The sequence below is a fragment of the Serinus canaria genome, chromosome 25, assembly GCF_022539315.1.
Source record: "Serinus canaria isolate serCan28SL12 chromosome 25, serCan2020, whole genome shotgun sequence".
NCBI classification, from domain to species: Eukaryota; Metazoa; Chordata; class Aves; order Passeriformes; family Fringillidae; genus Serinus; species Serinus canaria.
Window position 1 is genome coordinate 12618839 of NC_066338.1, and position 24158 is coordinate 12642996.

Consider the following 24158-nt stretch of genomic DNA (forward strand, 5'->3'; position numbering starts at 1 on the left):
ATCCAGATGGTCCATGCTGGGTTTTATCTGCAATTTTGTCCTGAGACTCAGGTACCAAAGGGAGCCCTGGGATGCAGTTGGGGAAAAGACCAGCAAGGACAGACAGAAACAGGGAGGGAAGGGTGTCTGAGGGTGTTCTTTTTTAAATGAAAGCCAAGAATTAGTACCAAAATGGAATCACATGATAAATAATATAAATAATAGCCCCAAAATCCCAAAAATTGGATGGAGAAGGGGATGAGGAGCAGCCCCAGGAGGGAATTGGGGATGCCCAGAGCCCTCAGGGGGAGGGGATGAAGGAGCCTCAGGTGCATCAGCTGAAGGTTTTTATTGTCAATGAGTCTGTGGTGCCACAACGAGGCCACAGGTACAGCCCAAGTGCAACGCCCTGGCCCTGTTCACCAGGAGGCCAAATATCACCAATTAATCTGGAATTAATTAAAAAAAAAGGAGTTTTTTCGTGAATAAACCACTGCAGAATTAATTCAGGTCACTCGGTGTCGCGTTAGTGAGACCCAAAGCTGCCCCGGCCTCCTCCGCCCAGGGGCCGGGGAATGGCGAGGCTGAATCTCATTTAATAAAATCAAATCAAATCTCATTAACGGGTTTTACACACGCTGAAAGACAAAGTTTTCCTCCACCAGGATCGATTTGAATTCCAACCACACCAGTAAGTGCACTTAGTTTGACCTTGGGGTCACACCACAGTCTCCCCTCCTGCGGGCAGGTCTGGTGCTTCTCCAGTTTTGGGGTTTTCCCTCCAGCACTGCTGCTTTTCCTACAGATTTTCTGCCTTCTCCCTCTCCCCTCCCAGCGAGGGGGTCTGGGGGCTTCTCATCCCCACCCAAGTCCAGCCTCCACTGGGATGGAGCTACCCAAAAAGGGGAGAAATTCCCCCAAAACTTGAGAGTGCTGAAGCATCACCTCCCATGCCCTGGGGCATCCCTGCTCCAGAGGATATTCCCAACGCCAAAACGAAGCTGCTGCTCCAATTTGGGGAAAAATAAACATCAAAAAGTGGAATTTAAACCAAGAGCCCGTAAATAGTGAAGGGTTTGGGTTGGGTTTTAACCATCTCAGCTTCAAATTTGGGGTGAACCAAGAAGGGGCAGAGCTTGTGCTGCTTAACCAGCAGTGCCTGGGGTTGAAGTCCATTGGAATTCCTGCAGTTTGAGGGAGAAACGTGGAATTTGTTCCCAGCTAAGAGGAGCCAGCAGGAGTGGGTGTCACACCCTCCCCTTCCCACAGCTTCAGCCACGTTTGGGGATTTTATAAAACCAGGGAAAACAACTTACACCGGAGTGAAACCATCCCTGGGGTGTGTGAGATTTGGATTTGAAAATCTGCAGACAAGGAGCTTTGCTGGCTGGACCCAGAGTTGGGATCCCAGCAGGAAAGGCCTCGTTTGGGGGCATTTAGGTGAAGGAAAGGCCTTAACTCTGGGGGCTTTAGGTCTAAATTAACATTTTTAGGGCCAAGTGTAAGGCGTGGGGTGATCCCCCGAGCTCACTTCCAGCTCCTCTGCCTCATCCCTTCTCCTGGCAATGGCCATGGGCAGGAAGGGGTTGCATAGTTTGATACCTTCTGGAAAACCAACCCAAAAATAGAAACGAGGGAATGTTGTAAAGCTCTGGCTGAAGGATACAACTCCTCTTTTATTTCCGTGTGATAGGAAATGCTGCACCTCACCCCGTGCAGGACCAGGCCCGGTTTGGGAGCTGCAGTAACCAAAAAAAAACCAACCAACCCCAAGGAATTCTGTGCAAACATCGCAGTGCTAAAGTGAATCCCACCCTGGGAGCCAGGGGGTCAGGAACAACACGGGAGGATTTTACCTTCTTGTTCTGCTTTTTTAGCCCTGTTATCAAAAAATATGGATTAATTCCGCAGCCTAAAGGTCAGTCGGTGGCTCAGCACAACGGAGCCGAGTTAATCAGGATCAGAGGTAGTACAGAGTAGCTGTGCTCAAGTAGGAGTTACATGGGGCTGGGGGTGCTCTGGGACCCCTTTCCAGTGGGAATTCCTGGGGGATTTGCCCCAGGCTCACTGGGAATTCCCGACCCAGGATCTCCTGTGGCCTGGGGGTTCTGCACAGGAAGAGAAACCTCCAATCCCTTGAGCTCTGGGAGTCCCCCCTGCCTCAGAAAGAGTTTAAAAACAACATTTTAAAACCAGAGTTCAGCTCATGGGGAGGAGAGGAGGAGACAGAGCCCTGAGCCTGTCCTGGTGCTCGGAGTCACCCAGGACTGGGTGGGGGGCGTCCAACCCACCTCACCTCATCAATGTCCAACTCCAACACAGTGTCGCTCAGTACCAGCAAGAAGAAATACAGAATAAAACCAGTGTTAAAAAACTCCATTAAAAGGTTTGTGACGCTCTAAATGGGGCATTTTTGCTCCGTCCCAGGTGGTCAGGAAGAGGGAAGGACCTGGTGGGAGCTGCTCCCCCTGCCCACTCCCAAAGCTTTGGTCTGGTTTATTGAGTTTTTGAGGAATTCTCCCCCCTCACCCTGTGCTCCGACCCGAGCAGCCCCCCTGGGAATCCTTCTCCTCCCCTGCAGGGGCTCCAGGAAGGCAGGGGCTGCTTTCCCCCCTCTCTCCCTCCTGCACCCCATCAATCCCACCACTCCCAGCCCATCCCAGCAGGCCCAACGCCTGCTCCCACCTCCTGCAGAGTGGGAGAGGAGCGTGGGTGGGTGTAAAAACCAAACTGGATCTCTGTTATTGCATTCCCCACGTGCCAGGGGTCCGGATCCGCACAGGGGGAGCCTCAGAACCGGTGCACCAGTGCCTCCCTCTCCCTGCGCCGCAGCTCCTCCTTGTAACAGTAGGAACAGAAATTCCCAGTCTCTGGGTGTCCATAAAAGCTGCAGTTGGGCTGTTTGCACTTGGTCTGCTGGATGTTGTAGAGGCCTTGGCTTCTCATTTTATCCACTGTTCCTCCCTTGTCCTGCTCCAGGAGCTCCCGGCAGCCGTTGCTGTGCGGGGGGAGGCAGCCGGAGCCCTCGCACTCCGAGGGGAAAGGAGGCTGGATCTCCATGTCCGTGGGGGAGAATCGGCCCAGGTGGGCAGGGCCGGGGGGGCAGGGCCCGAGCCGGCCCTGGTGGTGCCGGGGCAGGGTGGCATAGGGGGGGAGGCTCCCACAGGGCCCCCCCGCCAGCTGCCGCCGGCCCTCGGGGCACGCGGGTGGGTGCAGCCCCTCGGCACTGCCCATGGAGGGCCTGGGGAAGGTGAAAACGCCGGAATAGCCAGCTGGGAAAGCAGCTATTTTAGCACCCACTGCCACCTCCAGGGGCTGGGGGGGGTAGGTGGGGGGCGGCTGGCAGAACACGGGGCTTGGCATCGCCTCCTCGCTCCGCTGGGCACCCACCTCCCCTTCCGGCCTCTTGGCCGGGGCAGCGCTGCCCAGCGCCTTCTTCTCGGCCTCCTTCTGCCTCTGCTCTGCCAGGAAACGCTCCTCAGCATCCAGGAGGTACCTCTGGATCATCTCCTCCTGGAACTGGTGCCGGGTGCTGGTCTTGAGGTGGCTGGCGAAGATGAACTTGCGCTCGCCCTGCATGGCAGCGCGCAGGATGCTCAAGCTCAGCCGCACGTCGCTGCTGTACTTGGAGGGATCCGAGGGCTTCTCCAGGGCTGCTTTACCTGCACAAGGCTTCTCTGCAGGAGCCAAATCTCCAGGGGAACATTCCTCCTTGCTGTCCTTCCGTGCCTTCAGGGATCCTTTCTTCTTCTTCTCCAGGGTGTCTCCCTGCCCGTTGCTCACGCCGCCCTTCACGGCTTTGCTGTGCATCAGGCCCCCCATGTTCTTTTTTAGTTTGCTGCCCAGAGTCTTCCCGAAGCTTCCCAGCTTGTTGGCTACCGAGTCTGCTCGTTTTTTATCCTTTTCCTTCTCCTTTTCCCGCTCTTTCTTTGGTTTCTCCCTGTCCTTGCCTGCCCTGGTGCCCCCGTTGCTGGCGGAGCTGCTGCACACCGACTCCTTGTCCGACTCGCCCGACTCCGCTGCCGAGCGAGCGTCATCGCCCGCTGAGGCCGTGGGGGATTCTGGCTGAGCCAGAGGCGCCTGGGGAGGAAGGAAAGACAAATATCAGAGTCTAGAAACTCCTCAGGTAAAGATTTTCAGGTGGAAGGTGAAGCAAAGGAGGTGGTGTTGCTTGGAAAATGGAGGGGACATGTCTGGACACACTCAGGGCATCCTGCACATCCCTAAACATCCCCGTGGCAACCTGGATAGTCCAGGATCTTCTGATTCTATTCTGTGATTCTCTGATACCTCCACTTGCAAATCCAGTGAAGAGGAGGGTGAGACCTGTCCCAGTCTCGAGGTGGCCACAAACCAACAGCTCCCATTTGTTTGGGTGTCCCTGAGAGGCTGCTGGGTCATGTGAAGGCTGATAATGGACACGCAAAGCTCTGGGGAAAAGGTGCCCACATGCAAAACCGAGTCAGTTCCCTGCTCTCTGAGCAGAATCAGCCACAATTCCTGTGGGCACAGAACCCCTCATGAGGCCCTACAACAGCTTCCCTGTAGGGAGGAGGGTTGAATAATTCATAGGTAAAGAAGATCCCCCTGGTCCCTTTACCTGCATGTCACAAGGCAACGTGATCCATCTGACATTCATGTAGCTGTGCAGCAGGTGCAGTTTGGCTTCCAGTGACAGTGTCACGCTGGCATTGGAGGGGGGAAAAGCCACAAGTCAGAGCCATTTCCCACCTGGAAGTATCTGTCCCCATATTTTCATTATTCCCTGTGCGGTGTATTTCAATGGGTGTTTTCCAAGGGTACAAAAGGGATAATTATGCAGCTTTCCTTTCAATGAAAACCCAAAGGGAGAAATCAGATTCCTCAGTGTTGGAATCACAAACGTTTCTGCCTCAGCCATAGGAAGTGCTGGGACCAAACCATGGTGAAATCTGCCCAAAGCCTCACCCAGACCAGGCATGGTCTGGTGGGCACCACCCTCCCTGGTGGTGTGGGCCCAGGGACCCACACCACCAGGATTTGGTGGCAAATGTTAAAAAATAGACATTTTTTGTGCTGCTGTCACAGGAGATCCTCCACTGCTGCTGGTGCCTTGAGCTACACCCAGCCCAGAGCTCCAGGATCTGGAGCATCATCACTTAGATGTGGGAATGAAGCCTGTGAGATGGCACAGCCCCACCCAAATCACATCAAAATGAAGGAAAATGAAGGAAAAGCTGAACAGTGCCAGTCCCTGGGCACAGCTTTCATCCAGCACACAGAAAACCCAGCTGGGGTCAGGACTGACCCCTCCATCTGTGACCTCTGTGCTCTGCAGATCACCCAGCCCCTCAGTGGAGCCCTGCAGGTCACCAACCTGGCCAGCTTGACATTGTCACTGTCATCCTTCCCCCACTGCCACTCCTTCCCCGGGTCCACGGCGAAGTGCACGGGGAGCAGTTTGTGCTCAGAGTCTGTCAGGGGGATCACAGCTGCCACAAATGGGACAGAAATGTCACATTTACAGCCCAGGAGGACAAATATTCCACACTTGGAGCCAGCCCTGACACAACACCCACCAGGAGCATTGTCACCTCTGATGGGGACAGCCTGATGGCAAATCCCAGAGCCTGGGACCATGGAATTGTCAGAGCACCACGACCCTCCCAGGGAGGAGTTTCTCCACAATATCCCATCCAACTCTGCCCTGTGTCAGTGGGAATCCACTCCCTTTGTCTTGTCACCCTTGTCCCAAGTCTCCCTCCAGCTCTTGGAGCCCCTTTGGGCACTGCAAGGGCTCCAAGGCCAGGACACTGCTGGTTTTCTGGGCTGACAGTGCACCTTGATGGGTCCTGGCCAGCTCTTCCCCCCCCCAGCAGCCCCAAATCTTCCTCCTCCTCACTTTGTTCACCTGAATCTCATCACTCACCTTGATCTTTTGTGTTTTCCTTCTGCTCCATGGAGACCAGGGCAGAAAAATGAGCTTGGTCATAAGCCAGGACCAGTGGAGACCGGTGGCATTTGTGGGCTGGGACCTCCAGGGGCAGATAGATCCCTCCAAAGGGAATTGGGGCAAACGCTGGGAAAGAATTGAGAGAGGTTAGTTCTGACCACAGGTTCAAGAGTTCAGAGTTGTTTGTGCTGCAGCTGCTCCAGAATGAGCCCTTTGCCTCACTTGAGGGCTCACCTGCAATTATCTGTCATCTCAGGGGACATTAAACAAAACCACAACCCAAAATAGATGTTTATTTTACATCAGGAGGATTTAAAATGTAGAATGAAGTGGTATTTTCTATAAAAAGCCTTCCTCTTCACTCCCCCACAAGACAAACTTTGCTCACAGAACCATGGAAATTGATTAACCTTCTGTGACAGGAAACTGAAGGTGATGGAGGAAAACCCACCACCCAGGGAATGGAATTTCTCACCTCCAGATGTGTGTGTAGGGGCAAAAGAGGTAAAAAAAGGAAAAAAAACTCGTGTGGATGCTCTTAAAGCAGCAGAAATTGGGTTGGGAGCCAAGTTTGACCTGGCCATCCTCACCTGTAACAGGTCAATTTCCCCTCTGCACCACTCCCAACTCCAGGTGCAGCTTTGACAGCAAAGAGGCCCCAGAAAGGGTGGAAAGGAAAGGTGGAGAGCTCAGAGAGGCTTTGGGAAGAGAGGAAGGTCTCACCTTCACCACCTGAGTCCCGCAGCATCGTGTCTGCCACCACCACGATGGGTCTCTTCAGCACGTGGGCCAGCACAAAGACATGGAACTCCTCCAGGCTCTCATACACTGGCTCCTCTGAACTCTCCACCCTTGGGCAAAGGAGAAGCTGAATGTCACCCCTTGGATATTCAAACATTTGCTTTGTGACACCAGGAGAGGTTTCACAGCCAGCAGAGCTGATCTCAGCACTAATCTGAGGGTGGAGGTGTGGATTCCCAAAATGTCCTGCTCCAAGACAAGGCTTTGTGCCCAAGGAATGCCCAGCTGCTGCCTGGCATTGCTGGGAGCCCCTTATCTGAGGAGCTGGACAGGGAAGTGTCCTTGAAACAGAAGGGAGATGGCAAAAACTCTCAGCTCTGGGTTATTCTCTCATTTCAGAGAAGCACAAGAGAGCACAAGGAAAAGATTTATTCCCTGCCCAGTCCATGTGCTGCCCCACAGAAGAAGCCCCAAATCCTTTCCTGGGATGCTCCGTGTGCCTTGTGCTTGCTCAGGATCTTTGTCCTTCCCCTGAAAGCCCAACCAGACCCACACAGAGCTGCTGCCCTGCCCTGGGGCACCACGAGAGCTGTGTCGGAGGGAATTGATTCACTCCCTGTCCCACCCCTGGGTGTAGATTCCTCCCTGTAGTACCCCTGGGTGTAGATTCCTCCCTGTGGTACCCCAGGGTGTAGATTCCTCCCTGTGGTACCCCTGGGTGTAGATTCCTCCCTGTGGTACCCCTGGGTGTAGATTACTCCCTGTGGTACCTCTGGGTGTAGATTACTCCCTGTGGTACCCCTGGGTGTAGATTCACTCCCTGTGGTACCCCTGGGTGTAGATTACTCCCTGTGGTACCCCTGGGTGTAGATTACTCCCTGTTGTAGCCCTGGGTGTAGATTACTCCCTGTTGTAGCCCCTGGGTGTAGATTACTCCCTGTTGTAGCTCTGGGTGTAGATTCCTCCCTGTGGTACCCCTGGGTGTAGATTCCTCCCTGTGGTACCCCTGGGTGTAGATTCCTCCCTGTGGTACCCCTGGGTGTAGATTCCTCCCTGTGGTACCCCTGGGTGTAGATTCCTCCCTGTGGTACCCCTGGGTGTAGATTACTCCCTGTGGTAGCCCTGGGTGTAGATTACTCCCTGTTGTACCCCTGGGTGTAGATTACTCCCTGTGGTACCCCTGGGTGTAGATTCCTCCCTGTCCCACCCCTGGGTGTAGATTGCTCCCTGTTGTAGCCCCTGGGTGTAGATTACTCCCTGTTGTACCCCTGGGTGTAGATTCCTCCCTGTTGTACCCCTGGGTGTAGATTCCTCCCTGTTGTAGCCATGGGTGTAGATTCCTCCCTGTTGCAGCCCTGGGTGTAGATTCCTCCCTGTGGTACCCCTGGGTGTAGATTACTCCCTGTGGTACCCCTGGGTGTAGATTCCTCCCTGTCCCACCCCTGGGTGTAGATTACTCCCTGTTGCAGCCCTGGGTGTAGATTACTCCCTGTTGCAGCCCTGGGTGTAGATTCCTCCCTGTTGTACCCCTGGGTGTAGATTACTCCCTGTGGTACCTCTGGGTGTAGATTCCTCCCTGTGGTACCCCTGGGTGTAGATTACTCCCTGTGGTACCCCTGGGTGTAGATTACTCCCTGTGGTACCCCTGGGTGTAGATTCACTCCCTGTGGTACCCCTGGGTGTAGATTCCTCCCTGTGTAGCCGCTGGGTGTAGATTACTCCCTGTTGCAGCCCTGGGTGTAGATTCCTCCCTGTGGTACCCCTGGGTGTAGATTACTCCCTGTCCCACCCCTGGGTGTAGATTCCTCCCTGTTGCAGCCCTGGGTGTAGATTACTCCCTGTTGCAGCCCTGGGTGTAGATTCCTCCCTGTTGTAGCTCTGGGTGTAGATTACTCCCTGTGGTACCCCTGGGTGTAGATTCCTCCCTGTAGTACCCCTGGGTGTAGATTCCTCCCTGTTGCAGCCCTGGGTGTAGATTCCTCCCTGTCCCTGCCCCGTACCCGCCGCAGCCGCCGCCGTTGGTGCCGTAGTGCACGCGGGGCTCGCTGGACGCCAGCTTGATCAGCTCATTCCACTCCTTCTGCCACTCCTCCTCTGTGTAAACCAGGCCAGACTGAAAAATGGCAAACAGAATTCCAAATCATCCAAGTAAAGCACTCCCAGTTGCTCCAGAGCGGGTTTAAAACCACAGCACAACTTTTCTCTATGGGTTTATGCAAAAAAAATCAACACATTTTTCACCATGTCCTCAAAAGTGCTTCCCAATATTCAACCAAACTTCCCCTCTCAAGTTAAATCCATTGCCCTTGGCCTGTCACTTGTCCCATGTAGGAATGTGCTCTGTGCTGATGGAGTGACAAAACCATCTTTTGTCTCTTTAAAAAGGAAAAAAGTCCAGAAGTTTCTCTCCTCAATTGGGTAAAAAGACACCTCACAGAACCTGGGGGACTTCACTTCAAACTTAAGGATGGCCAATTGGACAGAAGCCAAAAAGTCTTGCCTAAGCAATTCACTAGAAAAAGAAGAGAACAAAGGAACTAAAGGCCTTTGTGAGGTGTTTTACCAGCAGCAAGAACCTCCTGTATCTGGCTTGGTTTTTCTGTAAAGAAGAGAATTTTGCCTTTTATTAAAACTTGTTATTTTGCCTTTTAATAAAACTTTTCTGTTTCCAACACTATCACAGAAGCCATCCTGCTGATTTGATGCCTTCTAAGGTAGCTGAGCTCTCTTGGCTGTGATCTAAATCTCCAGAAGCTCGAGGAGACCCTCGTATCAGTCCCTGCATTTTGCTGCAGCTCTGACCACAGCCCAGCCCAAAATTCCAGGCAGGAAGCACCTCCCAAAGCCCCAGGATGTTTTCCCAGGATGGCAAAGAGGGCCCAAACCAGCACTGGGCTCCCACCTCCTTGTTCTGCTGCGTCTGCTGCCAGCGCCACCTGCGCCTCAGCGCCTCCCGCTCGGCTCCCTTGTCCATCAGGGTGTGCAGGGACTTCCTGAGCATCAGATCCCGGTCATGGAAACCCCACATTCCTGCAGGGAGGAGGAACAGCAAGGTCAGGAGGGGCTGCTCTGACTCTCTGAGCCACTGAGGTCGCTGCCAGAGAAGGGAAGGTGTGGTATTTTCGGGGTCCCCCGTCGTTGGGAGGAATGAGTGAATGTGACTCCATGTTCTCAGATGGCTAATTTATTATTTTATGATAGATATTATATTAAAGAATGCTAAACTAAACTTATGCTAAAGAATACAGGAAGGATACAGACAGAAGGCTAAAAGATAATAAAGAAAAACTCGTGACTCTTTCCAGAGTCCCGACACAGCCAGACCATGATTGGTCATAAAACAATTCACATGATGGATAAACAATCTCCAACCACATTGCATAGCAGCAAAACACAAGAGAAGCAAATGAGATAAATATTGTTTTCCTTTTTTTTTTCCTCTGAGGCTGCTCAGCTTCCCAGGAGAAGAATCCTGGGCAAAGAGGATTTTCCAGAAAATATGACTGTGACAAGAAGGGGCTGCTCCATTATCCCACATTTCCTTCAGGCATCCAGGGAAACTTGCACAAATCAAACTTGCACAAATCACAATTAAACTTGCACAAATCAGAATTACACACAAATAGGAGCCAGGATTTCCACCCAGAGCAGTTCTCCTCTATTTATTTTCCCCCCCAGCCCATCAGAGGGGGAGAAGAATTTGAGAAGCTGCTGGCAGCCCCTTCCCTCGAAGCCACTGCCACTGCTCTTGCACAGCCAGGAGCAGCAGCATCCAGAATGGGTGGCTCCTGCCCCCAAAGGAGGATGGTGGGATCTTACCCAGGGACTTGGTGGCTGTTTTCTTGGGGATTGAGCCAAATCTTACCCAGGGAGGCAGCGTGGAGCAGGCAATTCCCATCCCCAGTGGTGGCCAGGGGCAGCAGGCGCTGGCAGCTCGGATCCACGCTCACCCACCAGTTGAGACGCCCTGGGGAGAATTGGGAGAGTGTGAGACCATGGATGGCACTGGGGGGGGGCTCTGGGGGCACTGCAGGCTGTGCTTTCAGCCCTTCTGAGAAAAAAAACAGCTGAACAAACAGTTTAGACAGGGTGGAAGGAGCACCTGGACAGGTGGGAAGGTACAGACCCAGCCCAGGACTGGGTGGGGAAGAGTCAGGACAAAGCAACAAAAAAGAGGAGATTGGAGCTGCAAAACTCCCTGAGGATGCCAGGAAAAGACTGGGCTGAATTTGGGGCAGAATTACACACAAATAGGAGCCAGGAATTCCACCCAGACCAGCTCTCCTCTATCTGTTCTCCCCCACCTCCCTTATTTCCCTCCCCACAGCCCATCAGGCTGAAAATGCCACCAGGAGCACCCAGCACAAACAATTTCTCCAGGGAAAATCAGCTTTTTGCTGCTTCTTGGAACCAAATCCCTCCAGTTTCAAGTCTCTCATGGCCACTTTTCCCTGCTCACTGTTTTTTTAGGCAGAATACTCCAGGATTTCTGCTGATCCCAGCAGCTTTCCTGCTGCAAATGCAAACTGACAGCTCTTTAGACTGGGAGTTTTGGGTCACTGTGGTGATTCAAGTCAAGAGCAGCTAAAAATAGAAGGGAGAAAGAAATGCCCAGTGAGCCCAGAGATTCAGCCCTTCCCAAGGGAGTGAAGCTGAGCTGGATCAGGACTTTGAACCCCCTGTCTGTGTCTTGCCCTGCCCTCAACATCCCTCCTTGGCTGCCAGATTTTCCAGGGGTTTTTTGGATCCTGTGCAACAGGCAGGTTTTTGGCTGGATGAGACTGTTTAGGCTTCCAAGTTGTATTTAAATTGCTCCTGCAGGAAACCAGCCCTTTTCCTTTCATTTTCAGAGCCTCTCCTTCCTCTGGAGCATGATCCCTGCCGGGGATCCCAGTACACAGACACGGGGCTGCTGGAAATGCTTTGTACAACCTCAGGGAGAGCAGCTGGAGAGGAACTCAAGGCAGAAACCAGAGGTTAAACCATCCCCAAACAGCAGAAAACAAAACCCACGCAGTTCAGTGTGACACAGGCAGGTCACTGCTGCTCCCAGAGGCAGGAAAGGGACCCAGCAGAGCTGGAAGTGTTCTGCACTGAGCCTGGGGACAATGGCTCTGCACAGAGCAGCCTCCTGTTCCCTGAGCAGAGCTCCTGGCACGGCCAAGCTGGGAGCCTGGCCAAGTGGCCCAGGGCCAGGGGCTGCTCACAGGAGCTGTCCCACCCGTCACACTGCTTGGAGCAGCACCTTCTTCTCCATTTCCCCTCACTCCTGCAGCATCTCATGCTCTCTGCACGTCTGGCTGGTGTTTGGGGGTTGTGCAAGCTGTGTCCCAGCCAGCTCTGAGGGGACACACCTTGCAGAGGTATTTCTGTGCCCCAGTGTTTGCACTGACTGCGATTACGCAAGAGAAGTTGTCTCCAAAGGAACCACACGCCCAACCCAACCCAACCCTCCTGCCAGTGTTTTGCTCCTGCTGGAAAGGCCAAAAGGCTGCCCAGAAGTGTTGAAAACAATGTCAGAACCCAGGGAATTCCTCTGGCTGCCCTGGAGGAGTCGAGACCCTGGCAGGGGGCTCAGAGACCTTGGCACAGAAACACCTCTGCCTTTGATTTTAACCCATGGAAACAACAGTTACCAACTTTGTGTGAGCCACAGGAGTCTGAGCAGTGCTAGTGAATTTATCAGGGGGAAAATGTCGAACTTTGGGGTTTAAGAATGGGGGATCAGGAGGCAGGATGGAGGGATTTGGGTGGAAATTCCTCTGACTGCCCTGGAGGACTCGAGACCCTGGCAGAGGGCTCAGAGACCTTGGCACAGAAACACCTCTGCCTTCCATTTTAACCCATGGAGAAAATTACCAACTTTGTGTGAAGATTTACAAGCCAGGAGAGTTTGAGTAGAATGAGTTAGTTTGTCACAAGGTGGTGGAAAAGTGGAATTTTGGGGTTTTAGAGTGGGGGTTCAAAAGCCAAGATGAAGGAATCTGGGCATGTCCCATCCTTCCTCTTTCTTCTTCTTGGCCTCCATCTTCTGGGTGATGGTGGCACTTTTGGATTGGTTTAGAGTAGAGAGAGACTGTCTGACATGGGTGATAGGTATTGGGAAGTTATTGTAAATAAAGTACATGTAGTTTTTAGTATAAAAAGATAACACTGTCCTGAGAGCAGTCAGTGTGCCATGAACCAACTTGCTGGACAGACCTCAGCAGGTCAGAAAAAAGAATAAAATAAATAAAAATAAACAAACTTGAGAACCACAGCTGAGAGATCCTGACTCCTTCTTCAATTGCAGGGCTGGGAAAAAGAGACTTTGCAACACCTCAGGGTCATCTCGACCACAGAGACTCCAGGAGCTGCCCAGAAGTGTTGAAACCAACACATTTCTCTCTGTGTGTGGCTCTTAGGAGAGCTCTGCAGGGCAATCAACTGGATTCAGGAGCCTGAGGGATCTTTTTAGAATAGTCATGGCAGCAAGAGATCTGCAGAGAGGAGAAGGGCACTGGCAGCCAGAGGCTCCCTGTGCCCCCAGAGCCACGAGCCTGTGAGACCCCACAGAGGTGTTTGGGGAAAGGCCCTGTCTCCTCCAGCAGGAGCCACCTGAGCAGGTCCCAGCAATGGGAAGGAACTGCTGCCTCCACCCAGCCTGAAGGGAGGATTGCCTCATCCAAGGCAGAAATGGCTTCCCCAAGGCTACCAGGAATCCACTCTGCCTTCCTGGCACAGGGATGGCTCCCCAGGCCTTGTGCTCCAAGGGGTCAGGATCTTTCAGTTCTCCATGATTTTTATCCCCAAATATCCTCAGGTGAGGCACCAGGGACTGCTCCTCCCTGGGTGACACAAACAAACCCTCTCTGCAGCTTCCCAGCTCGGAGCACGGCCTGATTCCTGCTCCACAAGGGTTTGTGACAAAGGATACCAGGGCTCCACTGGAGACAGAGGTTTCAGCTCCACCAAGACCCCTCCATACCACTCCAAGCATTCCCAGAGGATCTCATTGAAGTTTAGAGCCCCTTTGAGAGTGTTCACTGGTGTCACAGCACCTCTGAATACTTGGGGAAATGGATCTGAACATTTATTGGGCTATAAAATGTATTTCCTTAATCCTGGAGATCACAGCACCATGCTCAAAACCCTACTTGGAATATTTCACAGCTGCACTACAGCCCTTTTACAGACAGAACATTCATTTCTAACAACCCCCAGACACTCAAGGCTCCAAAAAGCATTTTCTAAAACTCAGAATTTCTAAATTCCTTCCCATTAACACACCTGGAAGTGCCCCCAGCCTCCAGAGGAAGCAGCCAGCAGCCCCCAGCCCCAGATTTGATTTGTGCTGGGACAGAGGGAGCCAAGCCCTGCTCTGCTGGGCTGAGATCTGGGGTTGATCTGCAGCAGAGGCAGCAGCTCTGCTGTCACCTCCCGGCGTCGCCGTGTAATGGGATCACTGGGATCAAGTGCTCATTCCCAAAACATGAGAATATTTCTTACAGCAACTCCTGAGCAGGACAGGGGGAAGCTGGGCCCTCAGAGTGTCTGTTATCCCTAAGGATAATGTGTTTTCTGGTAGGTGCAGCACCACAGAAACAGCAGGAGTGTAAATGTAAACCCTCCTGAGATCCCTCACCGTGTCCTGGCACTGCCCACGGGAACCTTCCTGGTGCCAGGGATGTTTTTCCTGCCAGCACGGATGTCCCCCTCATTCCCTCATTTATAAATTCCCTGGATGTCCCCCTCACTCCCTCATCTACAATCTCCTGGATGTGCCCTCATTCCCTCATTTACAATTCCCCTGGCAGCTCTCCAGGAACCTGCAACCAAAGCAGGGGGTTCCTCCCCAGCAGCAGCATCCACCTCCAGACTTTATCAGCAGGAATTTATCAGACAGGAATTCCCTTTTCCCTGTCTCTCCACAGGCAGGATGGAGCATGGGGTGAGACCATTCCAGTTTTGGGGTGTTTTCCCTCTCAGCTGTGAACAGGGATAACAGCCCTGGGTTGTTTACACTCAGCTCCCATGGGTGAAGGGAAGCAGCTCCTACTCAAACCTTGCACCAGGTCTTAAAAATGATGGAATAATTCCCTGCTGGATATGCACCCATGTGATATCCCAGGGTGTTCCTGTGGGTGACACTCACCAGCCTGCTCCAGTGCCACCAGCATGGGGCCAGCACTCACCAGTCTGCTCCAGTGCCACCAGCATGGGGCCAGCACTCACCAGTCTGCTCCAGTGCCACCAGCATGGAGCCAGCACTCACCAGCATGGGGCCAGCACTCACCAGCATGGGGCCAGCACTCACCAGCATGGGGCCAGCACTCACCAGCCTGCTCCAGTGCCACCAGCATGGGGCCAGCACTCACCAGCATGGGGCCAGCACTCACCAGCCTGCTCCAGGGCCACCAGCATGGACTGCTCGATGAGATCCCTCTCGATGAAGCTGCGGAAATCCTCGGAGTACACGGTGAGGTCGGGCAGCTGGAAGGTGCAGACGGGCATCTCCAGCAGGTGCTCACTGCTGCTGCCATTGCTGGAGACGTGGGAACGGGCCAGGGACACGATGGAGGAGCTGGCATGGGAGATGCCTCGGGACAGGCGCTTCTCTGGGGGGAGGAAGGAAGAACAACCAGCAAAGTGGGGCAGGAGCGGTGCAGGAATGTGCCCCTGTCACCATCCTTTGTCCCCTTGAAAAGGAAAGAAACCCAGAAGTTTCTCTCCTCAATTAGGTGAAAAGGCATCACATAAACCTGGGGGACTTCACCTCAAACTTAAATGTCACTGTCCTTGGGACAAGCATTTCTCTGGGGGAAAGAAGGAAGAACAAAAAGCAAAGTGGGGCAGGAGCAGTGCAGGAATGTGCCCTCTGTAAACCCGTGACAAAACCAACCTTTGTCCCCTTAAAAAGGAAAGAAACCCAGAAGTTTCTCTCCTCAATTAGGTGAAAAGGCATCACATAAACCTGGGGGACTTCACCTCAAATTTAAAGTGATATTAAGTCATATTAAGTGACTGTGAAAATTGATTAGGTCACTGTGAAAATTTTATGAAATCCTTTTGCTAGGATTTTCTCCTGAGAAGCCTCAGTTCTTGTTTACATTTCTTTTCTATCTGCTGTGCTCTGGGGATGGTTTACCAGCAGGTGCATCTTTGATTGGTCTCAGGTGGATTGTTTTCACCTGGTGACCAATTGTGGTCCAGCTGTGTCAAGGCTCTGAGCAGTCACAGATTTTTATTATTCATTCCTATCCAGTTTTCTGATGTATCCTTTCTCTTTTTCTTTTAGTGTAGTTTTAGTATAGCATTTTTAATATAATATCATAGATAAAATAATAAATCAGCCTTCTGAAACGTGGAGTCAAGATTCTCATCTCCTCCCTTGTTGGGGTTGCCTGCAAATACCACACTTAAGGACAGGAACCAAAAAGTCCCACCTGGATAATTTACTAGAAAAAGAAGTGAACAAAGGAACTAATCACTTTTGTGAGGTGTTTTACCAGGACCAAGAACCTCCTGCACCTGGCTCAGTTTTTCTCTGTTTGTTATTTTGCCTTTTATTAAAACTTTTTTGTTTCCAACACTGCAACAGAAACCATCCTGCTGATTTTTATGCTTCCAAAGGTAGCTGAGCTATCTTGGGTGTGATACAGACCTCCAAGAGTTTATGGAACCTGGCTCAAGGAGGTTCCTGTATCAGAGCAGCAAATCTGGCAGTGAGCAGCCAGGTCAGCCTGGCACAGGAGGGGCTGGGAACACAAACCCTGTGAGGAACGTTTGAAGGAGCTGGGGGTGTTCAGCCTGGAGAAGAGGAGGTTTAGAGGTGACCTTATTGCTCTCTACACCTTCCTGAAGGGAGGCTGGAGACAGCTGGGGTTGGTGTCAGAATCAGAGGACACAGTCTCCAGCTGTGTCAGGGAAGGTGTAGGTTGGATATTAGGGAAAAATTTTTAAAAAAAGAATAATAAAGTACTGGAATGCTCTTCCCAGGGAGGTGGTGGAATCACCATCTCTGGATGTGTTTGAAAAGCCTGGCCATGGCACTGGGTGCTGTGGTCTGGTGGAGGTGTTAGAGCACAGGCTGGATGATGATCTCAGAGATCTCTTCCAACCTCATCATTCTGTGATCCTGTGACCTGACAGGACACTGCCCACCCCAGGACACTGCTCCAGGACACTGACCTTGCACGAGGTCATCCTGGCGCTGCAGGGGGGGCCTCCCTGGCCGTGCCAGCTCCCTCTCAGGGGCCCGGGCAGCCCGGCCCTCGTTGAAGGAGGGTGGGAGGTTCCCGGCGTGCACCTGCCGCAGCTGCTCGAAGTCGCTCAGCGCCGCGCTCAGGTCCCAGTTCTTGCCTGCACGGGGAGGTGGAGCCTCCATTTTTCCTGTTTTCCACATTCCATGTGTGGAAGCTGAGGAGTTTCCCCCATTTTTTCCCATTTTTCCCGGAATTATTCCCATTTTTCCCCCACATTCCAGGTGTGGAAGCTGAGGAGCTGGTGCACAAGGGGAATTATCCCCATTTTTCCTGGAATTATTCCCATTTTCCCCATTCCAGGTCTGGAAACTGAGGAATTTTCCCCATTTTTCCCTTTTTTTCCCATTTCAGGTGTGGAAGCTAAGGAATTTTCCCCATTCCAGGTGGTGTAAATCCCCAGGTGGTGGAAGCTGAGCAGCTGGCATAGAAGGGGAACGCCGCGTTCCCACACACCAGGAATTATCTCCATTTTTCCCAGAATTATTCCCATTTTCCCAATTCCAGATGTGGAAGCTGAGGAATTTTCCCCATTTTCCCCCATTCCAGGCGGTGGAAGTCAAGGAGCTGGCATGGAAAGGGAACACAGCACTACCACACATCAGGGATTATTCCCATTTTTGCTGGAATTATTCTCATTTCCCCATAGCAGGTGGTGGAAGCTGAGGAATTATTCCCATTTTTTCCCCATTTTTCTTATTTTTCCCAGAATTATCCCCATTTCCCCATCCCAGGTGGAGCAGCACCGCTCACCCTCACCCACCACAGAAACAGAGGCACTTCCTAACATCTTTGTTGGAAACTATTCCAGCCCTCACCTCCCTCACCTTTCTCCTCCCACCCTGGGCATCCCCATGAAGATTCCCAGTTTTCCATACCTTCAAGGAGGTCTCTGGCCAGCCCTGGCTCTGCCCCCGTTGAGCGAACAAAGTCGGACAGGACGATGTCCATAGCCAAGGCCAGGCGGAGTCAGCGGCACCAGATCGGCTCCTGGGCATCAACCTGGGGGTGGAGAGCACCAAGAGCACCCCTGGATTGCACATCCCCAGCTGGGAACGAGCTGAGGGCTCAATGAACCCTCCCCCAAAAATTCAATGTGCTCCAGGACTGGTTCATTCCTTGGGAGCACAAGACTCACTTGGCTGTAACCAGCAACGAGCATTTCCTTGGGAAATTCAGGAGCTAAACCAATTCTCATCTCAAAGGTGGTGGAGATTTTCTTTCCAAATTAGGAATAAATGATATAATAAATATAATATTCATATAATAAATGATTTTTTTTGGGGAAGCAATGAGAAAGCAGAAAGTTTCTCTTGGGCATTCACAGGGAGTAAATCCCTGCCCCATCCCACCCCAGCTGTGAGGCAGGGAAAGGGAATTAAGGATAAAATGCTGGAATTAGGATGTGTTCTCAGCAAAATACATTTTAAAAAGGCCCTTTCAGATAAAAAAACCCCAAACTAAACAATCCCAATTGCTCTGGCAGACAAAATCAATGTCCAGACAGAGCTCCTTTGCACTCCAGAGCTCCTTTGACTCCCCAGAGGGGCCCAAAACCTCAGATTTCTTCTGTAAATCTGGATTTTGTTGGGTTCTGAAGGCGTGTGCTCCTGCCATGCCTCCAAATCCTGATTTTCTGCATTCCTCAGGGCAGAGAGGGAAAGGAAGAGCAGCCTCATCCCTGGGAGTCCAGATGGGCAAAGTGCTCCATGGGATTTGCAGTTGTTAAAGGCTGGGATAAAAATTCTGCCATCAAGGAGCAGGAAAGAATGGGAAGAGAATTTATGGGGAGCTGAAAATCTGGAAGGGGAAAATCTGGGAAAGCTGGGAGAGGGAGGTGCTGGTGTATGAGGTGTAAGAGCAAATGTCAGATTGTGTGGAGCATGAACAAACCTGGTTGTTCTTTTGGAGACTGAAAAACAAAGTCTCTTTTTCAGGATTATCCCTACAGACAGGCAAAACCCCCCTGGTGCCTTGAAATGGTTTTTTTTTTCCCAAGATTATCCTTAAAGGTGGGTGAAATTCCCTAACAGCACAACTCCTCACAAGCATCCAGACTTGAACCTGGAATTTCTTGGCTTTGCTGGAGAAACACCATTCCCACAATGGAGTTGTTCAATTCCTCCTCCCAGAAAAGCTCCCAGAAGAATCGATGCCAAAGCCCAGCACATTCCTGGAGCAGGATTTGGCAGCAATTCCTGCTCTTACTCCACCAATTTAGGGAACATCCCTAATTAGGAGCTGCACTTTTGGATCCTCTAATCCCTGGCAGGAGTTGCAGGAGCAAGGAGCAGCTCCAGGGTGAAGCTTCCTTCAGGTGGGTGTGGAATTCCAATGCAAATGAAAACTCAGCAGAGGTCTGGGGAGGGAACAAGCAGCACATCCCACCCCCTCTTCCACTGCATTCCAAACTCCCTCGTGCACAAAAATGCCAGGGAAAACACAGATGGGAAACTCTGGGGCCAACGAGGATTGTTGGGGATTTATTGAGGGATTGGACAGAGAGATGTCCCCACCCCAGAGTTATTGATTATTTCCTTTCCCTGTGGAAGGGAAATGCTCTCCCCTCTTCCCTCCTTCCAGAACAGGTGGGAAATATGAGCCCAGGGAGGAGGAAATCCAAGCCCCAGGAGATCCACAACTGCAAATCCATCCCCCAGCCATGGAGCAGGCACTGAGCACCCCCCCAAAGCCCCCAGGAGTGCGTGGGGGTGAGATCCAAAGTGAGTGTTCCTGGCACATTCCAACCAGAAATGTGGGGAAAACCTGGATTTGGGACCAAGCCCAGCTGTTGCTGTGATCCCAACAGCTCTTTGCAGGCTTTTCAGGAAATGTTTCACCAATATCTCCTCACACCTGCCCAGGGTCTGAGCACAGAAACGCTCCTGATGGGAGTGAGGAGTGATCAGTGCAGTCACACCTCCCTGGAGCTCCGTGCAAACAGCATTCCATGGTCACACCCCCATGGGAACCCAGTGAAAGCTGCATTCCAAAGTGCCAAAGGATCCACCCAACACTGACAGCAACCTTCAGCCTTCCAGGCAGAGGAATCTGCCCAGTTCCACCCTTGGGACCCGACTAAACCTGGGTTTAGTCCTTGCTGGCAGCCTGCAAATCCTTCCTAACTAGAATTCAGACCTTTCACACCAAATGTCCACCCAAAATAAGGGGAAAATAAAATAAAATAAAACCCCCTGGAGCCTCCTCTCTCTTGCTGCCTACAGCCTCTCCCAGGGCAACTCCAACTCCATCGAGGTTTGGGAAGGGACTCACCAGGAGCATCCCAGCCCCAACACCATCAGAGAAGTCAGGAAACTGAGGGAGGAATTCAAAACACAAGGTCCAAGAGCTCAATGTCTCCCAGCTCCATCCTGGTGGGAAATCAACCATTGGTTCACCAGAACCAAGTGTGGAGCAGCAAAACTGGATCCATTTAAAGTTCCAGACTGGAATTTATGGGGCTTTAATTCCCTTATTTTGTTAGATTTCAATCCTGCTGAACATGCTGCAGAAAGAGGAAATAATTCTCTTTGTTAGGGCCAAATCCTGACCCAAGGTCAGCCACGACCTGTGGCTCCACTGTGTTTATAAAATACTTCCAGAAATATTTTAGGAGCAGCAAACTCTGACGTCTCTCCCCCGGATCTGCCACGTGATGTTTTGCTGAGGGCAGGAACCAAGCTGGGAGCCAGGACTCCACTCCCAAGGCTCTGCTCCTCATCCCTTCCCCACAGGGACACAGGGAACACCAAGCCAGACCCTCAGGGAGCTGCAGGTGAGGCAGGAGGTGCCCAAATCCATGGGAAATTCAATCCTGCCAGACCCACGTGGATATTTTCACTCCCACCACCAGGGAGCTGCAGCAGAGTGGAAAACCAGCACAAATCCAACCCCTAAACCCCAAATCCTCTCAAAACCCTGAAATTTGGGAGCACTCAGGGGGGTCCTGAGGGGAAAGGCCACGCTGGGACCTGCAGGTGGGACATGGGAGCAGCTCCACTCAGAGGCTATGGGAAAAATGAGCTTGGAGTGAGCATGTCCTGATGCTCCTGAAGGAGGTTCCTGATGCTCCTGAAGGAGGTTTCTGGCTTCCTCCTGCTCCCCAGACCAGTGGGGGCTGCCCCCATCCCACCCCACACCCCTGTCCTGGCCCTGCAGGTTACCTAACACCACCAGGATTAGCAGCACTCATCCTGACCTGACACCTGGGCTGTGTCACTAAGCTCCAGCTGGAAGTGCTGGGTGGGACAGAACCAAATCTGCTTCCTCCAGGATGGGAATCAACCCAGCTCCTCATCATCATCAAAAGACCAGGTATTCCTGATGAATCTGATGGTGCAGGACACCCTTGGAGTGCTGGGTGGGACACACACCATGCCTGCTTCCTCCAGGATGGGAATCAACCCAGATCATCATCATCATCATCAAAAAAACAGTTATTTCTGATAAATCTGATGGTGCAGGACACCCTTGGAGCCCCTCAGCCCACAGGAGGGGAGCTGTGAGTGTAGAAGGAAGCCAGTCTGGCAGGGAAGAGCAGGGATTTTGGGGAACACATGGCACAGGCAGTGACTGAGGAATTCTCCCCATTTTTCCCAGAATTATTCCCATTTTTCCCCATTCCAGGTGCTGGATGTGGCTCTGTGGCTGCACCTCAGGCTCACCAAGATTTTCCATTCTGGGAACTTCTGACAAAGTTTTAGCACAGTCCAAAAGGACAGCACAAAATCCTCACTAAAGAGCTGCTCCAACAGGGAAAAAGGCTCCTAAAGGGGCTCCTAAACCCTCTGGTGCTCAGGAGCTGGAGCAGGAGTGAAGTGAAAGTTATGGAAATCATCCCATTTTTATAAAGCTCAATGAACAGCTTTATTCTGGTTTATTTTCCAGAGCTCCAGCTGCTCCCCAGTGCTCCAGACCCAGCTGGGCTCCTCCCAGCACCCAGCTCATCCCAAACCTTGGGCTGAAGAAACCACCAGAACCTTCCACTTTATCTCCAAAATAAAAGCTCAATCATCTCCAGCAGCAGCAGCTCCATTTAATCCAAGCTCTGTCCCACCATCATCATCATCACCATCATCATCATCATCATCATCATCCCTCCTGCTCCCAAAATTCCAGGATTCTCTAATTTCTAATCACAGGATTCTCTCCTCACTGACAACAAACTCAGTTCTCTCAGTGTCTGCACCAAAGAAATTCCCTCTGAGCCAAGTTCTGCTTAAACCAGGCCATGATTATTTCCAGCCTGAGCTCTGGGCCTGGCACATGCTGTCCCTGCCTGTATCCCAGGGGATGCTCCAAGTGTCCCCTCTGCAATCGAGGCCACGGCAGCTCCAGCACCAATTCTGCTCCTTTTCTCCCCAGAATGTTTCAACCCAGTGCTGCTCCTGCCAGGACAATCAATTTTCAGCCTCTTGCAGGGATGAGTTTAGGGTGGAACTCAGGACTGGGAGAGCTGAAGTGAAAATTGAGGGCCAGAGCATCTCCCAGGGAGAGCAGAGCCACATCCTGGCACAGATTCACCACCAGCACCAGCAGAAAATTAAATATATTCCAACAAAAAACTGAACCAACCAATCCTGAAGAGCAGAGTCCTGGATTTTTAAGCAGTTTGGGCACACAGCTCCTTTTCCCACCCCCAGCTGGGCTCCATCCCAGTGGGATCTGGATGCTCATCCCACACCAAGGCTCTCCCAGCTGAAGCAGGCACAGGGGATGCCTGGACCCAGCTGTTCATCCTGCCAGCCACATCCAACCCTGCATCCACAGGTGGCCACATCTCCACTCCAGAAGCTCCTTTAGCACAAAACCATCTTTAAGTAGCTTAAAAATCCAATTTTCCCCCAAAAAACCAACTCAGCATGGACGTGTGCTGGGTCAGGAATATAAAACCCAGCGGTGTCAGCGACTCAGAGCGTAGAACCCCGGCTGGAAGTTTGGACTTTCCAGCTCTGTGACTTTCAGGAACCGGGAGATGCCGGGTCCCATTTCACAGCCAGGAAAGCCCCGCAGCATTCCCGGTGTACCGGGATCCAACACAACTCCCGGGAGGCTCCGTCCCCCTACCGGGAGTGAGGTTCTGGAGCTGGGGACGGTCGGGGCACGGCGAGGCAGCCGGGAATCAGCCAGACGAGAAAGAAACTCCCTCTCCTCACTCCAGGCTTCTTTCTGAGCTCGTTTTTCGCTCGACAACGGAGCGACCCCAGCCTGGACCGGGCAGCCGCGCGGAAATCCCGGGGCTCCGGGGGAAAACAACCACCAAGAGGAAAATTATTCGGGACCAAGTCGCCTGGACCAGGAAAATGTCACTCCCCGAGGAGCCCCGACCCGCGGGGGTGAAGCCCGGGGAGCTCCGCACCGGCAGCGGGCGGGGGCGGCCCCGGAGCGGCCCCGCAGGCCCCCGGGCTGAGGAGGGACCCGCGGCTGGGACCCGCACCCCGCAACCCACCCTGGTACCCCGGGACAACCTCCGGGAGCGACCCCGAGAGCCGCAAACCGGGAGCGACCCCGGGACCCGCCCCCGCCGCCCCCTGAGGCCGCGCCGTGACCCCGCGGGCGCCGCCGACGCCGCCCCGAGGCCCGGCCCCGCCAAAACTTTCCCGAGGCCGAGCGGGACCCCGCCGTTACCTCCGAGAGGCTCCATGGGTGGCCCGGCGCGGCCCGGCCCGGAGCGGCCCCCGGGCCCTCCCGCCGTCGTCGCCGCCGCCGCTGAGGCCGCTCCCGGGGCGGGGGGGGGAGGGGGAGCGAGCGGGGGGGGGAAAGGCGGAACGGAACGCGCCACCCGGAACGCGCCGCCACCCCCGTTCCCGCCCGGAACGCTTTGGCGGGCGCACGCGGCCGTGCCGGCAGGGGCCAATGGCGGAGCAGGGCCGGGCCAGGCCACGCCCACCTCGGGAGCGGGGGGAGCAGAGCGCCCCCTGGCGGCGGGACGGGGTGCGCGGCACCGGCACCACCGGGAGGGACCCGAGACCCCCGGGCAGAGGCCCATGACCCCCTGTATGCGGCCTGAGACCCCCTGTATGCGGCCTGAGACCCCCTGTATGTGGCCTGAGACCCCCATGAGGGGCCTGAGACCCTCGTGAGAAGGCCCAGGATCCCCAGGAGGGGCCCGAGACCCCATTTAAGGGGTCGGTAATTCACCGTGGGGCCTGAGACCTTGAGGGGTGTCCCCTTCCATGGGGTCAGTACCCTCAGAGCGGGGCTGAAATGCCGGCCCTGGAGGGTGAGGGGTCAACACCCGCTCCCTGAGGCTGATTCCCTCTGGG

General features: G+C 53.2%; 1 protein-coding gene across 3 annotated transcripts; it reads right to left on the reverse strand.

Annotated features, from left to right (window-relative positions):
• Nucleotides 1-117: 117 nt before the first annotated feature.
• Nucleotides 118-23631, reverse strand: OTUD7B (OTU deubiquitinase 7B). 3 transcript variants are annotated; one of them, XM_050984397.1, is made up of 12 exons: nucleotides 23521-23631; nucleotides 17772-17895; nucleotides 16823-16993; nucleotides 15031-15249; nucleotides 10518-10619; nucleotides 9555-9682; nucleotides 8653-8765; nucleotides 6635-6762; nucleotides 5888-6037; nucleotides 5336-5450; nucleotides 4580-4664; nucleotides 118-4059 (listed from the first exon to the last, which is right to left on the reverse strand). In XM_050984397.1, exons 2-12 carry the CDS (start codon nucleotides 17842-17844, stop codon nucleotides 2770-2772), a joined length of 2574 nt encoding a protein of 857 aa, XP_050840354.1. In that variant the 5' UTR covers nucleotides 17845-17895; nucleotides 23521-23631; the 3' UTR covers nucleotides 118-2769. The 3 variants fall into 3 exon arrangements, with proteins under 3 accessions (XP_050840354.1, XP_050840356.1, XP_050840355.1); XM_050984399.1 differs by lacking the exons at nucleotides 15031-15249; nucleotides 16823-16993; nucleotides 17772-17895; nucleotides 23521-23631 and adding an exon at nucleotides 14970-15010; XM_050984398.1 differs by lacking the exons at nucleotides 15031-15249; nucleotides 16823-16993; nucleotides 17772-17895; nucleotides 23521-23631 and adding an exon at nucleotides 14787-14904.
• Between the last annotated feature and the right edge of the window lie 527 nt (nucleotides 23632-24158).

Excerpts from the sequence above, each read along its gene's own strand:
- OTUD7B (XM_050984397.1), bottom strand. The coding sequence starts at position 17,844 with ATGGACATCGTCCTGTCCGACTTTGTTCGCTCAACGGGGGCAGAGCCA. Across the intron at positions 16,994-17,771 it reads GGCCAGAGACCTCCTTGAAG|GCAAGAACTGGGACCTGAGC; the intron begins GTATGGAAAACT and ends CTCCCCGTGCAG. Across the intron at positions 6,763-8,652 it reads AACGGCGGCGGCTGCGGCGG|GGTGGAGAGTTCAGAGGAGC; the intron begins GTACGGGGCAGG and ends CCTTTGCCCAAG.